This window comes from Podarcis gaigeae, assembly GCF_964106915.1.
Source record: "Podarcis gaigeae genome assembly, chromosome: 13".
NCBI lineage: Eukaryota > Metazoa > Chordata > Lepidosauria > Squamata > Lacertidae > Podarcis > Podarcis gaigeae.
Window position 1 is genome coordinate 4576866 of NC_139689.1, and position 21178 is coordinate 4598043.

General features: G+C 48.2%; 1 protein-coding gene across 2 annotated transcripts; it reads left to right on the plus strand.

Moving 5' to 3' along the window:
- Window positions 1–992: 992 nt before the first annotated feature.
- On the plus strand, window positions 993–19607 carry TNFSF13 (TNF superfamily member 13). 2 transcript variants are annotated; one of them, XM_083707150.1, is made up of 7 exons: window positions 993–2213; window positions 7912–8014; window positions 9616–9663; window positions 12996–13114; window positions 15492–15633; window positions 17541–17655; window positions 17687–18418. In XM_083707150.1, exons 1-6 carry the CDS (start codon window positions 1980–1982, stop codon window positions 17648–17650), a joined length of 756 nt encoding a protein of 251 aa, XP_083563276.1. In that variant the 5' UTR covers window positions 993–1979; the 3' UTR covers window positions 17651–17655; window positions 17687–18418. The 2 variants fall into 2 exon arrangements, with proteins under 2 accessions (XP_083563276.1, XP_083563277.1); XM_083707151.1 differs by having other exon boundaries at window positions 998–1499; window positions 17541–19607.
- Window positions 19608–21178: the final 1571 nt, after the last annotated feature.

Genomic DNA, 21178 nt, shown 5'->3' on the forward strand with positions numbered 1-21178 from the left:
TGGCTCCCCCCCCCCCCGGAATCCTGGGAGTTGTAGTTTTGCTGAGGGCGCCAGAGTTTTTCGGAGACTCCCGTCGTTCCCCCTCACAGTTCCTGGAGAAGAGGGACTTGTTGTCAAACCGCTCTGGGAATTGTAGCTCTGTGAGGGGAAGCTGGGGGTGCCCATGTAGTCTTATGAGGCTTTGCCCTTGGGTGGGAAAAATATTGTGCCCGGGAAAGGGAGATGGAAGTCAACAGACACTCAAGGAACAGTTTCGGAGAAAAAGCTTTTATTTCTACCATCCATGAACTGGTAGAAGGAGCAAGTGTGATAACTCACAAAAGCCATGCACGAGTTCACAGTCATGTGCACAAGCATATACCGTATTTTTCGCTCTATAACACGCACCAGACCGTAACACGCACGTAGCTTTTAGAGGAGGAAAACAAGAAAAAAAATTTCTAAATGAAATAGTGGATATATGATTTTTGTGGTTCATGCTGTGGCCACAGACATGTGATCTGACAGTGAGTTTGGAGTAGCCTAATGCAAAAATCCTGAGGATCCATGTGGATCCATGCTTTGTAACCACGGAGGAGGGATGGAAGGGGAACCATGGATCCTCTGCTCACGACTGCAGCAGATCCCACCCGCAGGCATTCGCTCCATAACACGCACAGACATTTCCCCTTACTTTCTAGGAGGAAAAATGTGAGTGTTATGGTGCAAAAAATACGGTATACGCTTCCAGTTCCCTCCCCCTTTCTCCTCCTTCTTCCAGAGTCCTGCCTCGAGTTCCTCTGAGCATGAACAGAAAGCTCCTGTCTTGGGACTCTTGGACTTTTGGCGCCCTTCCCAGGAGGGGGGAATGAAAGCGGTTCAGCATGCCCAGAGATGTTGCAACTAGAATGAGAGAAGATTCGTTTCTCAGGCCTGAGTATTCTTGGCATTGACAGAGGCTAAAAGTAACATTTTGCCTATGCACAGCATCTTGTGACAGAGCAGAGAAAAGCTGTTTTGGATTTTTAGAAGACAAAAGGAATTCTGGACACTTTTGAGTCCTGGTGTGATTATTGAAGCCTGGGGTGATTTCACAGACAGGATTTGGGTATCCTGTCCCTTCACCCTCTAACTTCAGGAAACTACAGTTCCCAGAACTAGCTGTGACGGCTTCAGGTGGCACCGCAGCACTTTAAAGGCATGGTGGCAATGTGGCCGACCTTGCAGGTTTGCCGTGAGGCTCCTTGCAAAGAAAAGGAGTCCCTTTGAGAAACTGGCATGGGAGGGTGCCAAGCAGTGCCAACACGCTACCCGACTTTGAGATCTGGGTGCCAGACAACCCAGAGAGAGCTCCCTCTTGGCCTCTCTCCACGCTGGGCGCCGAAGGCAGCAGTCTGTCAGCCTGCTTCCTCAAAATCTTGCACAACCCTCTCGGCTGTTCTTGGCACGGGTTCAGATCCCGCCCGGCGGAACAAGAGGCAGAGACGGCCAAAGCCAGATGAATGCCAGCGCTGCCGGAGGTAGGGAGACTGGGTGTGGAGGATTGGCACCCCGTCGCCTTGAGCACCCAGTGGACGCCGGGCACAGGAAGGGCTGGCTTTTGAGGGTGCCCAGAATTCGGGTATCAGATGGGCAGAGGCTGATTTTCAGCTGAACTGGCAGCAGGTGTCCTTTGGGGACGAAGAACCTAGGGCAGACCAGGGGGGTATACTGCGTTTGGAGGGCATGCAATGGGGATGTTTTCGTGCCCAGGGGACCCTGGCAAGCAAAAAGGGTCTCCTTAAGAGGAGGGGTGGTGTTTGTGTGTTTTTCCCCAAGGCCAGTCCAGGTTCTCCAAGGAAGGAGGGTGCAGAGTTCCTGGGTTCTGCCCCTGAGAATCTGGGCGCAGAAATCCTGCGGCTCTGGGGCGCCTGAAGTCAAGGGGGTCACCAATTTTGGACCTGCCAGGCCATTTTTGGAGAGCAGGGACGGTCCGGCTGTATTTCCAGGCCCCCCCCCATATGGCAAAGACAAGGTCTCAGCGAGGGTCCTCTGAACAGCACCCCTCTCTGCCCGCCGCGGTCTGGGTGGGTGGGTGCTTCCTGGGCGTGGGCTTCTTGGCCTGCCTGCTCGTTTTGATCTGCACCCAGTGGCGCCTGGAAACTCTGCGCGGAGAACTCTCACAGCTGCGAGGGGAGGTGCGATCCGCCATTCACGGGACAGTGGGGGGCCAGGACGCCCCCAGGCCATGCCAGGTAAGCGGGAGTCGAGACAGGCGCAGGGGGGAGCCTGAAAGGGGCACAGCAAGAAGGGAGGTGGTGGATGGGTACTGCCACGAGGGGAAATGGACTCTGATGGAAGGGACCCTGGGAGTCATCTAGTCCAATCCCCTTTCAATGCAGGGATCTTTTTTGCCCAATGTGAGATTCGAACCCACAACCTGTCCTGTGCTCCACCGAGCGAGCTCTCCTCCCTGGGATATGTTCATATTTTCAGCTTGAGGAGCAAACTTCTCAGTGCTTGGGAAACCGCCAGGGAGCAAAGAGTTCTTCTGAGCACGGGCAGAGTGCCTTCCCCACACCATGGTTTGGTTTTGTCTGTTTCTGACCTAAATGTCTGGGCGAGAGGCGAGGCCCACGGAAGGTCAGAAGCGATGTGATATTTGAATTCTGGAGAGCTCTGTTGTTTCGAGCGTGTTGCCAAGGTTGTGGGTTCGATTCCTGCATATTCCTGCCTGGCAGGGGGTTGGACTAGATGACCGCCAGTGTCCCCTTCCAACTCTACAATTCGGTGATTTCTGCCAGAGCATCTTAACAGGTTGAGGGCAAGAGGAATTCCTGCTAGAGGGCAGGAGGAAGGAGAATGAAAAGAGCTTGGCAAATGTTTATTGAATATATGAGGGGGAATTGTGTATACCAGAAAAACGTTGGCAGCATTAAGATAAATCCAACAGCGTAATTAAGTTTAGGTGGCTGTAATAATGGAATACTGAACGGTTCAGTTTTTGTGAAATATGCAGGGGTTTATGATATGCAAAACGAACCACGGAAAGAGAAGAAGGGAAGTCGTTGATATTATCAGGATGTTAAAATGAGTGTTGTAAATTTAATAACATTTTAATATAAGAGAGAATGGAAAAGCTCTGTGTTACAATGGCCTTGTGAAATTTTGGGAACTTCGGAGTTCCCCGGCTTCAAAGAACCAACTTTCCAACCCAACCCTGCAAAATGGCGTGGATTTATTGAATTGGGGTTTTAAAAACCTTCCCCAAAACATTCCTTTCCCTCCCACCCTCCACTCCCTGCAAACCAGATTTCTTTCTTTTTCCCAGCAAAAGCTTACATTTTATTTTGGTGGGGTTTTCCTCAAATCCCAACTGGGCGCAAATCCAGTCTGGGCAGGAATGAAGGCAGAGATTCCCAGAAACTGCGCAATTTCAAAAAATCCAAACTTTTTTCAAAGAGGGCCAAATTTGATGAAGTGAAGGGCCGTGAGGGCCGACCAAAGTTGTTAACCTTTTTTTTGGATTGAAGTTGTTCTTCAGCTTTTTTTAGGCTTTCACTCCAAAGTTCTAGTTCTTAAGCTTTTTTTGGATTGAAGCTGTTCTTGAGGTTTTTTAGGATTTTAGGCTTTTTAGGATTTTGCAAAATCCTAAAAAACCTCAAGAACAGCTTCAATCCTTAAAAAAGCTTAAGAACTAGAACTTTGGGGTGAAAGCCTAAAAAAAAAGTTTTTTTAGGATTTTAACCCAGGAAACAAACTGCTGCAATGGCTGGATTAAATCGACTGGCAGGCCGATTTAAGGCCCCGAAACGGACTTTGGACATGCCTGATTCTGGGGAAAGGAAGAGAGAAGATAGAATAATCCTCCAGGAATATGTCAATTACAGGAACAGCTCTTAACGTCAGAAGTAAATAAAAGAGGGAAAGATCCCTCTGAGCATGTGCAGAGTGAGGCCTTCAGTTCTTTCTTCCAAGCTGCTTTCCTCACAAGCTGTAGGTGGCCTGCCTCCTAATATGTGCGCGCGGGTGAAGAGAATGCACTCTGCACATGCTCAAGGGCACAGTTGTTGTTCTGTCACATATTTCAGGATTGGGTTTGGGGCTTGGCCTCTGTGACTGACACTGACTGCATATTGCAGGGAGGACCCAGGAGTCCGGTCTTCCAGTCACCTCCCCACTCCCCCACTAGATTCTGCTCTGGGAGGCAGAGATGAGGAATTTTATCCATTCTATTTCTCTCAGTTTTTCACGTTTCAAGTCTTAAGTTCCATTCCCACATCCGTCTGCGACTTATTTATTTTAGTCCTCGTGGAGATTCATCAAGAATTACAACTATGCTGTTGTTATTATTATCGTTATTCCTATAATTTATTCTTCTTATTAAGTAGCTGCCCTTCACCTTAAGGTCCCAGGGCGGTTCACAACATTAGAAACAGTTTAAATAATTGCAAAAATAAGGTGGACGCCTCAAGTGTCAAGAGAAGTCAGGACAAAGGGGTGTAAATTTCTCCCGATATTCTTCCATGCATTTTTTGCTTGTGATTCTCACCAAATTATACCTGTTTTTACACACCCTTTACCCCAGCAGATGCATTTTTGCAAAGATTCCCTTGGGCTGGAGAACTGCAAAATTTGGAGAGGCCCGAATTTCAGAGAGTTTGCATATTGTTGCAGAAAGTATAGATGGGATAGGCCTGCCTTCTCACCCTATCCCTTATCGCATCTTACCTCCTTCCCTTTTGAACTTCCTGTTCCCTAGTTCGCTGGAAAAAGGGGGAATAAACACACACACACAGAAAACATTTTCTGTGTGAAGACAGAAGCAGGTGTTCCCGTAACCTGAAGGCTACAAGCCCCGATTGCCTCTCCCTCCATCCTGAGACCAGGAAACTGCTCTTAGATGTGCCTCCTCTAAAGCAGGTTGCCAACTTCTCCCGAGTGGTCCTGCTGCTGTGCTCTTATCCAAACCCCGACACGCAGAAATTAAGCCGATTCACCTGCCTTTCCATCATCGGCACGCTTGGGAAAATTGCACCAGCTCATTTCTTTTCCACGTCAGAGAGTGCTGCTAAAAGCACAGGAGCATACCCAGAATGGGAAGCTGGCAACCCTTCTCTCAAGCGAGTCTGCAGACTTAGGATTGCCAAATGTCCTCTTTTTCACGACGAGCGTCGTTGCTGCAATCCATAGTTAAAAGTAGAAGTTGGCAAATGTGTCCTCTTTTTTTGCTCTTCGAAACATGGCGGCCACTTTTTAAAATGTTTTGTTGCTGTGGGGAAGGAAGAAAGAAAGGACGCAGACAGACAGACAGAGGCTTATTGTAGGATCAGTGTTGCTCATGCACAGAGTTTTGCTTTCGTTTTGCCTTTGTTGCTCTCAAGATGCCAGCCTGTGCTTTTTATTTACCATCATCCGGATTTCCTCTTGCTGCAGGAAAACCCTTTATGAATACAGTAAAACAATACGTTACACATCCACAGTCACCGCCGATGTGGAAGCAGTGGCGCTTTGGTGGTGGGGACGAGTTGGGGCAGTTTGTCGTGTGTGTGGAATAGGGTTGCCAGTTCAGGAGCATCGCAAGACCTTGCGATGTCAGGTCCCTAAACTGCCCCTGGTGATATCATGGGGGGTGGGGGAGTAGCCTTTGGAGACGGAGGTTAATTGGGAGAGGACCCCGGCAGAGTGTCTTTGTAAAAACTGGCATACTACAGAAGAAAACACACAATCCACCTGGGGGAAAGACAATACCCACTTTGCAAAATCTAATTAGCTCCCAAAGGCTATGGTTTGGTTTCTTAAAGCCAGTTTTTAAGACCTGTTTTAAAATTAGCAAGGGTTTGCTTTCTCTCGCCTGGGTATTTTATTTTATTTTTGTGCGGGGGAACGGATGGACTGCTGAAAAAAGCCAATAGGATTGCCAAGTCAGGACAGAGCATCCCAGACCCTGAAATTTCAGGGCCCAAAACTGATCAATAGGGCAAGTCCTGGAGATGGAGGTTAATTGGGAAGGACGGCAGACCTGCCCATAATGCCTGTACAGTGGTACCTCGGTTTAAGAGCAGCCCTGTTTACGTACTATTCGGTTTACGAACTCCGCAAAACCGGAAGTAGTGTCCCGGTTTGTGAACTTTACCTTGATCTAAGAATGGAAGCCGAACGATGGAAGGGCGCTGGCGGCTGGAGGCCTCGTTAGGGAAAGCGCACCTCAGTTTAAGAACGGTTTCGGTTTAAGAACGGACTTCCAGAATGGATTAAGTTTGTAAACCGAGGTACCACTGTATAGTGGTACCTCTGGCTGCAAACGGGATCCATTCTGGAGGCCCGTTCTCAACATGAAAAGAACACAACCCGCAGCGGCACGTCTGCGCACACGCTGGTTGTGATACGCCTCTTCTGCGCATGCGCATGACGTCATTTTGTGCGTCTGCACATGCGCAAGCAGCAAAACCCGGAACATAACATGAAGTGGACATAACATGAGGTATGACTGTAGTATAAATTTCATGCCTGGCTGAAACTTGCAAGATGCGTGCATGTTGTTGTTGTTGTTTAGTCATTTCATCGTGTCCGACTCTTTGTGACCCCCTGGACCAGAGCACGCCAGGCACTCCTGTCTTCCACTGCCTCCCGCAGTTTGGTCAAACTCATGTTCGTAGCTTCGAGAATACTGTCCCATCATCTCGTCCTCCGTCGTCCCCTTCTCCTTGCGCTCTCCATCTTTCCCAACATCAGGGTCTTTTCCAAGGAGTCTTCTCTTCTCTTGAGGTGGCCAAAGTCTTGGAGCCTCAGCTTCAGGATCTGTCCTTCCAGTGAGCATCAGGGCTGATTTCCTTCAAGATGGAGAGGTTTGATCTTCTTGCAGTCCATGGGACTCTCAAGAGTCTCCTCCAGCACCAGAATTCAAAAGCATCCATTCTTCGGCCATCAGCCTTCTTGATGGTCCAGCTCTCACTTCCATACATCACTACTGGGAAAACCATAGGTAAAAGGTAAAGGTACCCCTGCCCGTACGGGCCAGTCTTGACAGACTCTGGGGTTGTGCGCCCATCTCACTCAAGAGGCCGGGGGCCAGCGCTGTCCGGAGACACTTCCGGGTCACGTGGCCAGTGTGACATCGCTGCTCTGGCGAGCCAGAGCTGCACATGGAAACGCCGTTTACCTTCCCGCTGGTAAGCGGTCCCTATTTATCTACTTGCACCCGGAGGTGCTTTCGAACTGCTAGGTTGGCAGGCGCTGGGACCGAGCAGCGGGAGCGCACCCCGCCGCAGGGATTCGAACCGCCGACCTTTCGATCGGCAAGTCCTAGGCGCTGAGGCTTTAACCCACAGCGCCACCTGCGTCCCTGGGAAAACCATAGCTTCAACTAAACAGTGGTACCTCTGGTTACGTACTTAATTCAGTTCTTAACCTGAAACGGTTCGTAACCTGAAGCACCACTTTCACTAATGGGGCCTCCTGCTGCCGCTGTGCCGCCGGAGCACGATTTCTGTTCTCATCCTGAAGCAAAGTTCTTAACCTGAGGTACTATTTCTGGGTTAGTGGAGTCTGTAACCTGAAGCGTATGTAACCTGAAGCATATGTAACACGAGGTACCACTGTACAGACCTTTGTTGGCAAGGTGATGTCTCTGATTATTATTATTATTATTATTATTATTATTATTATTATTATTATTACCACCCCACACCTGAAGACTGAAGCCTGCCCCCTGGGGGCAGCCAGGCAAACCTGGTGATGTCATGTCATGTCAGACCTGGAGGTTCCTAGTGTGGTGACATTTCGGTGGGTGGCACCCATTGCTACTCCCCTCTTTCCACTTGCTCCTGACCTGAACACAACCACACCGAAAAGGACACGGCCGTGGGAACTGACAGGATGGTTGAAGGCAAAACAGCACTCTTTTAAGCCAAACACCCAAGTTAACGCCATTCCTCTCCGGTTTGGTTTCAGAGTCCTGGAGATCTTCCGGAGAGGTCTCCCACACATCTGGAAAGAGGGAGGCGGAGGCGAAGGGATACTGGAAGAACCCCCCAGGACTCGCCGCGTCCCTGCAGTAAGTAGGCCATGGTGAGATTTGGCCGTTGTTTTGTGCTGGTTAATACTTTGGTTCCTGAATCCAGTTCATAGGCTCACCCTATTCATACACAAATGCGTCCTTCAGACAGGATTTGCAAGCGAAAAGGCAATGGGAAGGCTTTCCCCATTTGCCTCCCTTACGTCAGAGGAATATTTGAGTTCAATTTGGGAGAGTCCAAATGGCTTCAGGATTGCTCTCCTGTACTCTTTCAGACAAGGGACGCAGGTGGCGCTGTGGGTACAACCTCAGTGCCTAGGACTTGCCGATCGTAGGGTCAGCGGTTCGAATCCCCGCGGCGGGGTGAGCTCCCGTCGTTCGGTCCCAGCTCCTGCCCACCTAGCAGTTCGAAAGCAACCCTAAGTGCAAGTAGATAAATAGGTACCGCTTTATAGCAGGAAGTTAAACGGCGTTTCCGTGTGCTGCACTGGTGCTGGCTCGCCAGAGCAGCTTCATCACGCTGGCCACGTGACCCAGAAGTATCTGCGGACAGCGCTGGCTCCCAGCCTCTTAAGCGAGATGAGCATGCAACCCCAGAGTCGGTCACAACTGGCCCGTACGGGCAGGGGTACCTTTACCTTTTACTCTTTCAGACACATGGTTCGTATATTTAGATATGTGTGCATTTATGAATATTTACTCTATATTTGATGAATATTCTATATTCGGGCGCACAGCGCACTCTCCCAGCTTTACATACACCTGTGCGCAACAACACAGTGAGGGTCACAGCTGGCTAGACAGGTGGCCAAGTCGGGTCTCCCCCTTCCTATTTCTTGTTTTTGGCCCCACAGAGCGAGGAGAGGAAGGATGAGAGGAAGTTGGAGGGGAAGTGAAAGTGATACCGTATTGAAATAATCCAGAGCTCCCTCCTGAGGATACATGGCTGAGCAGAGAGAGGGCCTTCCTGGCTACAGGGCCCTGGATGTTGTGCAGAGATTTCCACCCAATGCCAAATTTGGTGTATTTTTGGCCCCAGCTGCGATAGCATGGCAGCGTTCGCACTTTGGAACTCCCTGCCACTTGACATCAAGCGCTCTGTTTGGCGCCTGCTAAAAACATTCATCATCTAGATAAGCTTGCCCAGATGCTTAGAAGGCAGAGGTGGTTTTAATCTGTTTTAGCATTATGACTTCTGTGTCCTTTAAAGCGGTTGCAATCTTTTCGTAAACCGCTTCAACTTATGTGGTTATTTTTCCTTACAATCAAGCGGTGTGTTCATTTTGCCCTGTATACCTGAAAGAGTGTCTCCGCCTCCATCGTTCAGCCCGGACACTGAGGTCCAGCTCTGAGGGCCTTCTGGCGGTTCCCTCCCTGCGGGAAGTGAAGTTAAGGGGAACCAGGCAGAGGGCCTTCTCGGTGGTGGCGCCCTCCTGTCAGATGTCAAGGAGATAAATAAATAGACCTTCTGTAGACATTTGAAGGCAGCCTTGTACAGAGAAGGTTTTAATTTTTGATGCTTTATTGTGTTTTTAAAGTTTGCTGGAAGCTGCCCGGAATGGCTGGGGAAATCCAGTCAGATGGGTGGCATATAAATAGTAAAAATGTTTATTATTATTATTATTATTATTACCTGCCAGGAAAGCAGTCTGTCCTGCATTTGGCTCCCCTCCGACAGTCCAACAGTGGTGAGTTTTGGTCTCTTTCTTCCATGGAGCTGTGTGGCTTTGTCATTCAGTCTTCCAACTGTTAAGATCTGCATGGTTGTTCTGCCGCTGTGTATTGTTGTAAACAAAATCAATCTGCCCTTTTTCGCTTATGGGGTACCCAAGAGCTCATATGGAGTCCTTACCTGGGTTCCCTGTTGGTAGGAGAAAATAACAGAGGCCAACCAGAGAATATTGAGAAGCAAAGCAGCTAGTAAGCCTGATCTTTATTGATCTGTTGCAACAGGGTGCTCCCCTCACATGCAGGAGAGGAGGAGGACCTCGAACAATGATGCGCAAGGCCTTATATAGACATTTTAAATTGCACGCCCTGGAGCTCCAGACCACCCCTCCATACATCATACATCATACATACTACATCACAGAAAAGGCGGTCTACAGCAGAAATCTGAGTGCGTTGTTTATCTCATCTGACAGATTACCTATTAATGCTCACTTGATTGGATACCCTGGGGAGCCTGGCCAGTCTTTTGTAATGATAAATACTTCGTTCCTGAGCCAGGTCACAGGCTCACCCTATTCAAACACAGACAGACATACCCTTAAGACAGGATTTGTGAAGGAAAAGGCAATGTGGAGGCTTTTCCAGTTTGACCCTGCAGACAAAACATTTGGTCAGTTTGGGAGTCAAAAATGGTTCCAGGTTGGCCTTCCTGTGCTGATCTATGTAGGTGCTTGATTGGTACATTTATGAACATTTATTATATATCTAAGACTTTAAAATTCTTATCACAGTATAAAACTGTGCAGTCCTCTCTGATTCCTTCCTCTCTCGTTTTCTTTTAACGACACGAGACTGCAGAAATCCGCCATCCTTAACTTTAAAAATCCCCCGAAAATGCATTCTCTATCGCCATCAGCCTCACAGTTCAAAAACACTGATCCGTTGTTTATAATTATTTCCTGGCTCGGCTGCTGCAATTCTCCTTCCAGGTTTCTTATTTGTTGCAATAGTGATCGTTTTGTGCTTGTGCGCTGTTCCGCTTCCAAGACTCTTTGAACCTGTAAAAGATTTGGGGTGGACTGGCTGCTTCATTTATGACCAACACATGCTGAAATTCCTTTAACTTTTCATGCCATTTTTGTTTGAGCATCGCGCAAGAGTTGCTCTCTAAACGGCACTCACGTGGCATCCCAGAACAATTAATAAATTTGAATAATGGATGCATGGTCCCATATAAATCCACCACAGATGCATGGAGAAACTGCAGAAGATAGTGTTGGCAAGAGACGAAGTTCTAGGTGGAACAGACAAAATAAAAACTGTCAAATCATTGGGTTTGGGCAGCAATAAAAGACCTCAAACGTGAAATTGCTGATCTTCTAACAAAAAATATGTAATGTCTCCCTCAGATTAGCCTGCATACCCAAGGGCTGGAAGTAGCTAATATAACACCAAATAATAATAATAATAGATAATAGATATAATAGATATAATAGATAATAGATAATTTATTTATACCCTGCCCATCTGGCTGGGTTTCCCCAGCCACTCCGGGCAGCTTCCAACAAAATATTAAAATACAACAGTCCTTCAGATATTAAAAGCTTCCCTAAAAAAAGATCGAGGGGCAAATTACAGGCGAGTTAGCGTAACATGGTGGAAAGTATTGTTAAATATCTTACCGATCAGCTGCTTCCTTTCAACACTCCCTTCCCTCTTGTTTGCCTTAGTGTCTGTTCCTTAGCTGGAGCAGTTTTTTGCTCCTCCTTTTCTTCCAATTTCTCTCCTTGTTGCTTTAGTCTTCCTGTCTCCTCTCCTTGCAAGTTCGCTGTCTTTACCTCCCCCCTCCCAGGCAGCCTCCTTTATTGCTAGCGTCCCTTATCTCGCTCCCAATCACTTGCCGATCAGCGGCTTCCTTTCAACACCCCCTTCCCTCTTTCTAAAAACAAAACAAAACATGATCTGCTTTTCGCCCCTGGGCAATTCAGCTCCAGGGACCACACATTTGCTCCATAAGACGTACAGACATTTCCCCTTACTTTTTAGGGGGGAAAAAGTGTATCTTATGGAGTGAAAAATACGGTATTTTGTGGGGGGGGGGGGAAGCTTTCCCAATAGTCCTTTTCACTTGCAAAACCCTTCAAATCCTGTGTAAATAGATGAATGAGGTAGGTCTGTCGAGAAATACTTATTTACCTTTTCAAAAGAATGGCCAGGATAAAGCAATCGGCACTCATGATCAAGTATCTCTCAAATTTATTGTTGTAGACCGTTTCTTTTCTGTGACATAATGATGCTTTTTCTGTGATCTTTGGCTAAATGGTTGGGGCAATTTCTGAAGCTTTTAAAGGTGGTTACACAGCTTTCGTTCTGTGTTCAGTTGTGGGCGAACATATCAGACGACACAGCGATTCTTCAAACAGCTCTTGTTTATTCAAAGGCCAGAACTGGACAACGTAACTGTAGCAACTTTCTAAAACTATCCAATCACTGAACGTCACTTTCGATCCTTCATTTGCATACAAACTATCCAATCACTGAACGTCACTTTCGATCCTTCATTTGCATAACTATCTACAGTATCCCCCTGCTGGCCTAGGGTGAGAACTTCAATACATAACGTTCTGGGTCCTCACCTCCTTGCAAAGGGGGGGGGGACTCTGTTGCAACAGAAAACAAAAATATGCCTCATATTTTACTAGATCCTGCCTCCAGCTACAGTGGTGCCCCGCGAGACGAATGCCTCGCAAGACGAAAAACTCGGTAGACGAAAGGGTTTTTCGAGGTGCTTCGCAAGACGAATTTCCCTATGGGCTTGCTTCGCAAGACGAAAACGTCTTGCGAGTCTTACGAGTTTCCCCCCTTTCCCCCCCCCTTTTCCTAAGCCGCTAATAGCCGCTAAGCCGCTAATAGTGCTAATCCGCTAATGGCCGTGCTTCGCAAGACGAAAAAAACGCTAGACGAAGAGACTCGCGGAACGAATTATTACCACTGTATTCTTCTCTGATTGACAACGAACAGGGGACCTCCTTGATGGAGAGATGGGCTATAAAAACCAACCCCATTCCCCCCCCCACCTAATTTCAGAGGGTGGGGCAAGGGAACGACCAGAAAGGGCTAATGCCCCACTTGGAAAAGAAGGGGTGGCACGCTTGTGTTAACTCAAAGATTTAGTTTATGGGGACAGCTTTACCCTTTGAATGTCTGCCTGGCTTGGGAAGCGACCCAGGAGTGGTGCGTAAAGGAAAACAAAAGGTTGGCAACTCATTTGGGGGGGGATGGACTGCCACGGGTGAGTTTTAAATGGGACGGCAGTGTAATAATCTTTTTCCTGTCGCCCGCATTTTAGAAGATGGATTTGCCACAGAAATATGGTGGGAGCCTTTCCTCCAGCAAGGACGAGCCCTGGAGCTCAGCGGACGGGACGTGGTGGTGAGGCACACGGGGCTTTACTTCGTTTACAGCCAGGTAAGAGGGCAGGGCAGGATCCTGACCCTAGTTTGCCAGTGGTGGGGGCCACCTGGATTAGGTAGGGCTGAGAAGGAGGAGGCCTCATCACAACACACAAATGCACCGTCTTCTACTGGGCTGTGGTACGTAGCTCAGTGACCGAACCATCATTTCAGGCCCCGGGGCATTTCATAGAATCGTAGACTTGCAACATTGGAAAGGACCTCGAAGGTCATCCAGTCCAAACACCTGCCATGCAGGACTATTTTGCCCAATGTGGGATTCAAACCCACGACCTTGAGATTCAGAGTCTCTAAGGACTGAGCTATCTACTGACTGAGCTGCAACCCTGGAGAGTATCTGCCATCCAGTCAGTTTAGACCAGGAGCAGGGTTCGGATCCCTGCGTAGCCATGAAGCTTCCGGGGTGGTCTTGGGCCAGTTGCCAATTCTTTGTTGTTGTTGAGTCGTTTCGTCGTGTCCGCTTCTTCGTGACCCCTGGACCAGAGCACGCCAGGCCCTCCTGTCTTCCACTGCCTCCCGCAGTTTGGTCAAACTCATGCTGGTGGATTTGAGAACACTGTCCCACCATCTCGTCCTCCGTCGTCCCCTTCTCCTTGGGCCCTCCATCTTTCCCAACATCAGGGTCTTTTCCAGGGAGTCTTCTCTTCTCCTGAGGTGGCCAAAGTCTTGGAGCCTCAGCTTCAGGATCTGTCCTTCCAGTGAGCACTCAGTGCTGATTTCCTTCAGAATGGAGAGGTTGGATCTTCTTGCAGTCCATGGGACTCTCAAGAGTCTCCTCCAGCACCAGAATTCAAAAGCATCCATTCTTCAGCAATCAGCCTTCTTGATGGTCCAGCTCTCACTTCCATACATCACTACTGGGAAAACCAGAGCTTTTACTATGGAGACCTTTGTTGGCAAGGTGATGTCTCTACTTTTCAAGATGCTGTCTAGGTTTGTCATTGCTTTTCTCCCAAGAAGCAGGCGTCTTTTAATTTTCGTGGCTGCTGTCACCATCTGCAGTGATCATGGAGCCCAAGAAATTCAAAAGCATCCATTCTTCGGTGATCAGCCTTCTTTATGGTCCAGCTCTCACTTTCGTACATCACTACTGGGAAAACCATAGCTTTAACTATACGGACCTTTGTTGCCAGAGCTTTCCAAACTTTTCATGCTGGTGGCTTTTTAGACATGCATCATTTTGCAACATAGTAATTCAGTTTGACTAGCAAACCAGAGGTTAGACGAACCCCTTTCCAGCCCCGGGAGGAATGCAGGGAAGTTGGTGCGACAGGTCTACACCCTGCAGCCGACACAATCGAGTGTTGCGACACACAGATTTGGAAAGCACTGTGTTAGCCCAACTTTCCTCGCAAGGTTGTTGTGAGGGGGAACTGGGGGGGGGGAGAACCAGGTACCCCACCTTGGAAGATAAAGGTGTTCTATAAATGAAATCAATAAGAAAATCGATAAAATTTGTCTTCTTCTTTGGCGATCACTCGTAGCCAAGTAAGATTGTCTTCCATAAACACGGTTTTCACAATGACATGATTTTCACCACTCAACAGCTTCAAGAAAAATGCAGAGAGCAGAACCAACCCCTGTGTATGGCGTTAATTGACCTGATAAAGGCTTTCGACACTGTATATCGTAATGCCCTTCTGTCCTTCTGAAAATTGGATAAAAAATTTTTATCCAATTTTCCCACATGTGTTGGGAAGACATTTTTTTAAAAAATCATTTTTATTGATTTTCCAGTAAAAACAGCCAATCAACCTATCCACATCATAATCCAATTAAAACAAGAAACTAAAATTTTAAAAGACCAAATTGTAATTATTAATTTTCATGGGCTCCTGATAGTCTGGACCTCTGAAGCATATCTCCAAATCTTCAGTCCTGCCTCTTCGCATTGTTTTCGTATTTTCCGCCTTCTGGTCTTAACACTTTAAAGTTCTCCTTCGCTGGCTATGCCATTCTCAATCGTGTCAAAACAGTGGCGTAGCGTAGGTTGTCAGCACCCGGGGCAAGGCAAGTAATTTGCGCCCCCTAACCCGTGGATTTGTGCCCCCTAACCCTAACCCCCAGATGTTGCACCCGGTGCGGCCGGCCCCCCCCTGCACCCCCACGCTATGCCACTGTGTCAAAAATCATATGTCCTTTCATCCACCGAACACAGCTTTATTTGTAAATATATGTGTGTTGGGAAGAAATCTGGCCCAGCCTTTTAAGGCTGACGGGCACCACACAGACGCTGCGGGAAATATTTGTGTGTGGGGAGAGTGATGTTGAGCACCCTTCAGGAAGTGTCCGGATTACACCCCGCTGCCTTTTGCCCTTCTTCGCCGCCTGGCCAGCGAAACCGACCCACACACCCCTTTTCTTCCCCCTAGGTGCTGTTCCATGACCCCACCTTTACTATGGGGCAGGTGCTGTGGCGGAAAGCTCCCGGGAAGCCCGGCCAAATCCTGTTCCGCTGCGTCCAGAGCATGCCCCCAAACCCAGAAAAGGCCTTCAACAGCTGCTATAGTGGAGGTGAGAGGCGAATCAGACCTGGCTGGCGGGAGGAGGGGCTGCTATCCAGGACTCCTGGGTTCCCTTGAAAGGGGAGCGGGATTTGGGTTGGGGTGTTGGCGTCAAATGGTCTAGGGTTGCCACCTCTCTCCTGGGCAGAAATCCCCCCTCCACGGCATTTTCTGGGGCTTCACCTGTTGAACCTCGGCAAGTCAGTCAGCTGTCAAAGGCCAGACTGGGGACAGGGGGGCAACCTTTGTGTATTCCACAGGGCTTTATGGTACTCAAGAACATTGTTATAGGGGAAAAACTGCTCCCTTTCATTTATGGGGTATTTCGGAGCCCTCTTATTGGTAGGAGGAAATAACAGAGGCCAACCAGAGTATATTGGAAAGCAAAGCGGCTAGTAAGCTTGATCTTTTTTAACTGTTGCAAAGGGGTACCCACTCACCACACGCAGGAGGGAGGAGGGACCCCGAACAATGGTGTGCAAGCACTTATATAGACTCTAGAAATTGCCCACCCTGTAGCCCAAGACCACCCCACAAAACATCATATATGCATCACAGAAGGAGGCGGTCTACAGCAGAAATCCTGTCTGACAGGATACCTGATAACGGTCACTGACCTCATTACCTAAGCAGACTGGTTATTCTTTTGTGACGGTTAAAACTTTAGCTCCTGAGTCCAGGTCACAGGCTCACCCTATTCCTACACAAATACGCCCTTAAGACAGGATTTGAAAGCAAAAAGACAATGGGAAGGCTTTCCCCATTTGCCTCCCTTACTGCAGAGGAATATTTGCGGTCATTGGGAGAGTCCAAATGGCTTCAGGATTGCTCTCTGATACTATTTCAGACACATGGTTTATATACTTATGTATGTGTTTGCCTCGTATATTTATGAACATTTAATTTATATTTGAGACCTTAGAGTTCTTATAACAAAGGGGAGTGGGATTTGGTGGGGACACATGGGGTGTTGGCGTTGAACGGTTTCAAGTTGCCCCCTCTCTCCTGGGCAGAAACCCCACCCGGGATCTTCTTGGTGGGCCGGTGCTTCACCTGTTGAACCTCGGCAAGTTAGCTGTCAAAGGCCAGACTGGGGATGGGGTGGGGGGTGGGAAGCAGGGACAACCTTTGTATATTCCATGAGAATTAATGACGCTCAATAACACCTACTGCCCGCGGACTGCCTCGCCAGAGTGGCACATGCTCTGGTTATCTCCCGCTTGGACTACTGCCATGCGCTCTACGTGGGGCTACCTTTGAAGGTGACCCGGAAACTGCAACTAATCCAGAATGTGACAGCTAGACTGGGGACTGGGAGCGGCCGCCGAGACCATATAACACCGGTCCTGAAAGACCTACATTGGCTCCCAGTACGTTTCTGAGCACAATTCAAAGTGTTGGTGCTGACCTTTAAAGCCCTAAACGGCCCAGTAGACCTGAAGGAGCGTCTCCACCCCCATCGTTCTGCCCGGACATTGAGGTCCAGCTCCGAGGACCTTCTGGCGGTTCCCTCGCTGCGAGAAGCAAAGTTACAGGGAACCAGGCAGAGGGCCTTCTCGGTGGTGGCACCCGCCCTGTGGAACGCCCTCCCATCAGATGTTAAAGAGATAAACAACTACCGTACTTGACATTTAGAAGGCATTTGAAGGCAGCCCTGTTCAGGGAAGTTTTTAATGTGTGACATTCTAATGTGGGGAAGCCCAGCCAGATGGGCGGGGTACAAATAAATTATTATTATTATTATTATTATTATTATTATTATTATTATTATTACTACTGAAATTGAAATAATAAATAGCGTCGAATTCAGCAGAATGATGCCCTATCAGGCGCCAGGGGAACCAGAGGCCCTTGAGAGGAAAGGGGTTTCCGCCCCACTGTGTCTCTGCCTGACCCTCCTCGTCCTCCTCCTCTTAGGGGTTTTCCACCTGCAGCCTGGAGACCGGCTGAACCTCCGCATCCCTCGTTTCAACGCATCCTTTGACCTGACTGCCCACGGGACCTTCCTGGGGTTTCTCCGTCTATAGTGGTCTTCTCGGGGGGGCCCCACCGTGAGAGACTTTGGGGCCAGAGTGTCAGTCAACCAGAGTCAAAGACTTCTACATTCTGCTCTGAACTTCGAGGGTCTGATGGGGAAGACGCTCTGGGGACCAGGGGGATGAGCTGGTATTTGCAGCAGGAAGCGAGGTAAAGAGCTTAGGCCAAGCTGAGCTGCTTGAGAACATCTCTGATCCTCCTTTTTCCAAGATGCCAGAGTCTTTCCTGGCCCGCAGTGAGAGCACACAAGGCCCCCGGGATTATAGGAGCAACAGCATGTTTTTTCGTGGCCAGGCAGGGTTTGCCATCCTGGCCTCCGCGAAGGACAAAAATGGATTTTCCCGAGCCCTTATGGTCGCTACTTCGAGCTTGGGAGGATAAAATACCCAGTTCAGTGGTACCTTGGGTTACAGACGCTTCAGGTTACAGACTCTGCTTACCCAGAAATAGTACCTTGGGTTAAGAACTTCAGGATGAGAACAGAAATCGTGCTCTGGTGGCGCAGCGGCAGCAGGAGGCCCCATTAGCTAAAGTGGTGCTTCAGGTTATGAACAGTTTCAGGACCTCCGGAACGAATTATGTACTTAACCAGAGGTACCACTGTATCTATTACACAGCAGCATAACGACCTTAACGCCTTGGCTCCACTGGAACGCACTTTCTATAAACACCGTTTTCATTGGGACACCTTTTCAGACATTTGGACGGCGTATACTGTCTTGTAAACTAAGATGGATATACAGTCATACCTCGGGTTACAGACGATTCGGGTTGTGCGATTTCAGGTTGTGCACCGTGCCGAACACGGAAGTACTGGAACGGGTTACTTCTGGGTTTTGGATCATGTTCGCAACCCGAGCGTCACCTGTACTGCAATGTTGGTTATTGTTCTGTTAAAAGTAAACTTACAGAGGGTCGCTTTTCCCCTCCCTGCCCCCCCTTTCCCCCGCCAAATAATTTTTTTCAATTAAAGTATGATTTCAAAGCACATGCAAACGGCGTCATCCGTGTTTTGGACTACAATTCCCATCATCCTGAGCGAGCGCAGTCCAACTCCCTGGCTCTGATGGGTTTTGTAGTCCAAAACATGGCAGGCACCAGTTTGGTGATGGCTGATTTAAGAACATAAGAAGAGCCTGCTGGATCAGTCCAGTGCAGGACCTGAACACAGCAGCCGCTCCCCCTGACTGTGGCTTCCAGCTGATACGGAAGGGGGGCATGTCTTCTTCACCCCTTCCGCCGGTCCCCAGAGGGTCCGAGACGATGACCTCAAGGGCACCTGGCCCTACATGGACCCCTCAGCCCCCATACTGTTACACCAGCACCACATTTAATCCCAAACCCCATAAATAAAAGTGCCTTTCTCCCTTCCCTATGCCCATTCGCTCCACTGGTAAACCGTGTGTAATAATGTTTTGTATCTCTTGATACCCAATCAGAACCACGCACTCGCCCCTGCAGAGGACTAAAATCTATAAAAATCCATAGAAAACCAACCGTAGCACCAATTTTCTTGCTTTTGGTGCCAATCTGCTTAATTTCCCTAGGACTCCATGACCCCTTCACTGTCCACCACAATCCCTCAAGCAAGGTGTCACGTACACACAGGAAGACCCTAATCCCGTCAAATCACTCTGCCAAGCCTTTCCTCCAGGCAAATGCCAGGAAGCAGACTATGCATAGATGGACCATTGTCTTCTCATCACCAGTACTCAGGAAGCGCTTATCTGCACATATCTCCAGCTCTGCATATTCCCCCTCCCTCCTCCATATGTTAATCCTGTGAAACCCAACCTCTCCTTAATGTATTCATGATGTAACCGTGATGTATTTTGCACTGTATTCTGGGACATGGAGGGAAGTTTTAAAAGTTCATGTCACCCTTTCCTCGGGGTTCAATCTCGCCTTGAACCTGTTGCACAATAAACTTGGATCTTCTGCATCTTGCTCCTGTCTCCGGCTGAGCTCATTTTCCTCCGCAGGGACCCGCGGACTTAGTCCGACGAGCTGGGTGGCAGAGCAGCCTCGCACCCAGATTTTACCGTCACACAGCAATTGATATTCAGACGCGACTGCAAAGAACACAGGCATGTTGGCTAGTTGCCAGCCATAGCTCTCTCCTCCTCCAGGAATTTGTCCCATCCTCTTTCAAAGCTGCAGCAGGGAGTTCCACAATTCTGCTACGCACTGCATTTAAGGCCAAAGCACTGTCCTTTTAAGACCTACACTCGTTGGCCAAAATTGTGGAAACCCTTTTGGAGAAAGTGCATTTCCGACGTTTGATGGCTCATAACGCCACTTTCTTTTGGAGTAATACCATCAAATGATATATCAGTGGAAAGATAATTTAATGAAGAGTGTAATGCAACAAAGTTTGTTCAGTTATCTGTATCCTATCAAACGTTATAGCCAAATAACCAGAAAAAAGGAGAGTTTAGAGAGCCAGTCAGGTGTAATCTTGTTTTGGCAATGATGGCTCATAACACCACTTTTTTTGGAGCAATACCATAAAATTATATATCAACGGAAAGATAATTTAATGAAGAATGTAATGCAGTATCTTTTATGATGGATTATTTATTACAACAGGTTTGCTACTCTGTTCTCCCCCCAAGTAGTTCCTTGTATTTGGAACAGCAATGAGGAGTTGAAGATTTCCCAACGCTTTGTTTTCTGTTTCGCAAGTACACTGGTAACCACAAACAGCTGCCAACTGCAAATAGGCAAAAACTTGGCAGTTTCAGCAATTTTTTTTGCTTTGTTCACTAAAGACAACGCTAGATTAAGCCGCTCTGTAGGGCACCAGACTATTTTTGTGATTTGCATAGGAACATTTTATGGGGGGAATACAATTCAGAGTTTTCAAGAGAGCCCACATCACTGATCATGAGCTAGTGGTGCAGCCCTTTCTCCTAGCACAGAAATAGAAAGCGCCGTAACAGGTGAGTTTTACCTGCCACACACCTGGGGGGGGGGGAGGAAGGCAGGGATTGCAACTTTGCCTCTGCTTCCTGTAATGCAATTGCCCTTGCAGAAAAATGCTGTCGAGTTGCTCCTTCCCCCCAGTTTGGAATATTCTTCTGCATGAATAAACAGTCTTGTAAGCTGAGAAGGTGTCTGTGTAATTGTACTATTGTGAAATAGTATTTTATAAGGCCGTTTTTTGCCAGAATCCAATTTTGGAGGGAGCTGTTTCCAGTCTGTTGTAGAATCATAGATTCATAGAGTTGGAAGAGACCACAAGGGCCATCGAGTCCAACCCCCTGCCAAGCAGGAAACACCATCAGAGCACTCCTGACATATGGTTGTCAAGCCTCTGCTTAAAGACCTCCAAAGAAGGAGACTCCACCACACTCCTTGGCAGCAAATTCCACTGTCAAACAGCTCTTACTGTCAGGAAGTTCTTCCTAATGTTTAGGTGGAATCTTCTTTCTTGTAGTTTGGAACCATTGCTCCGTGTCCGCTTCTCTGGAGCAGGAGAAAACAACCTTTCTCCCTCCTCTATGTGACATCCTTTT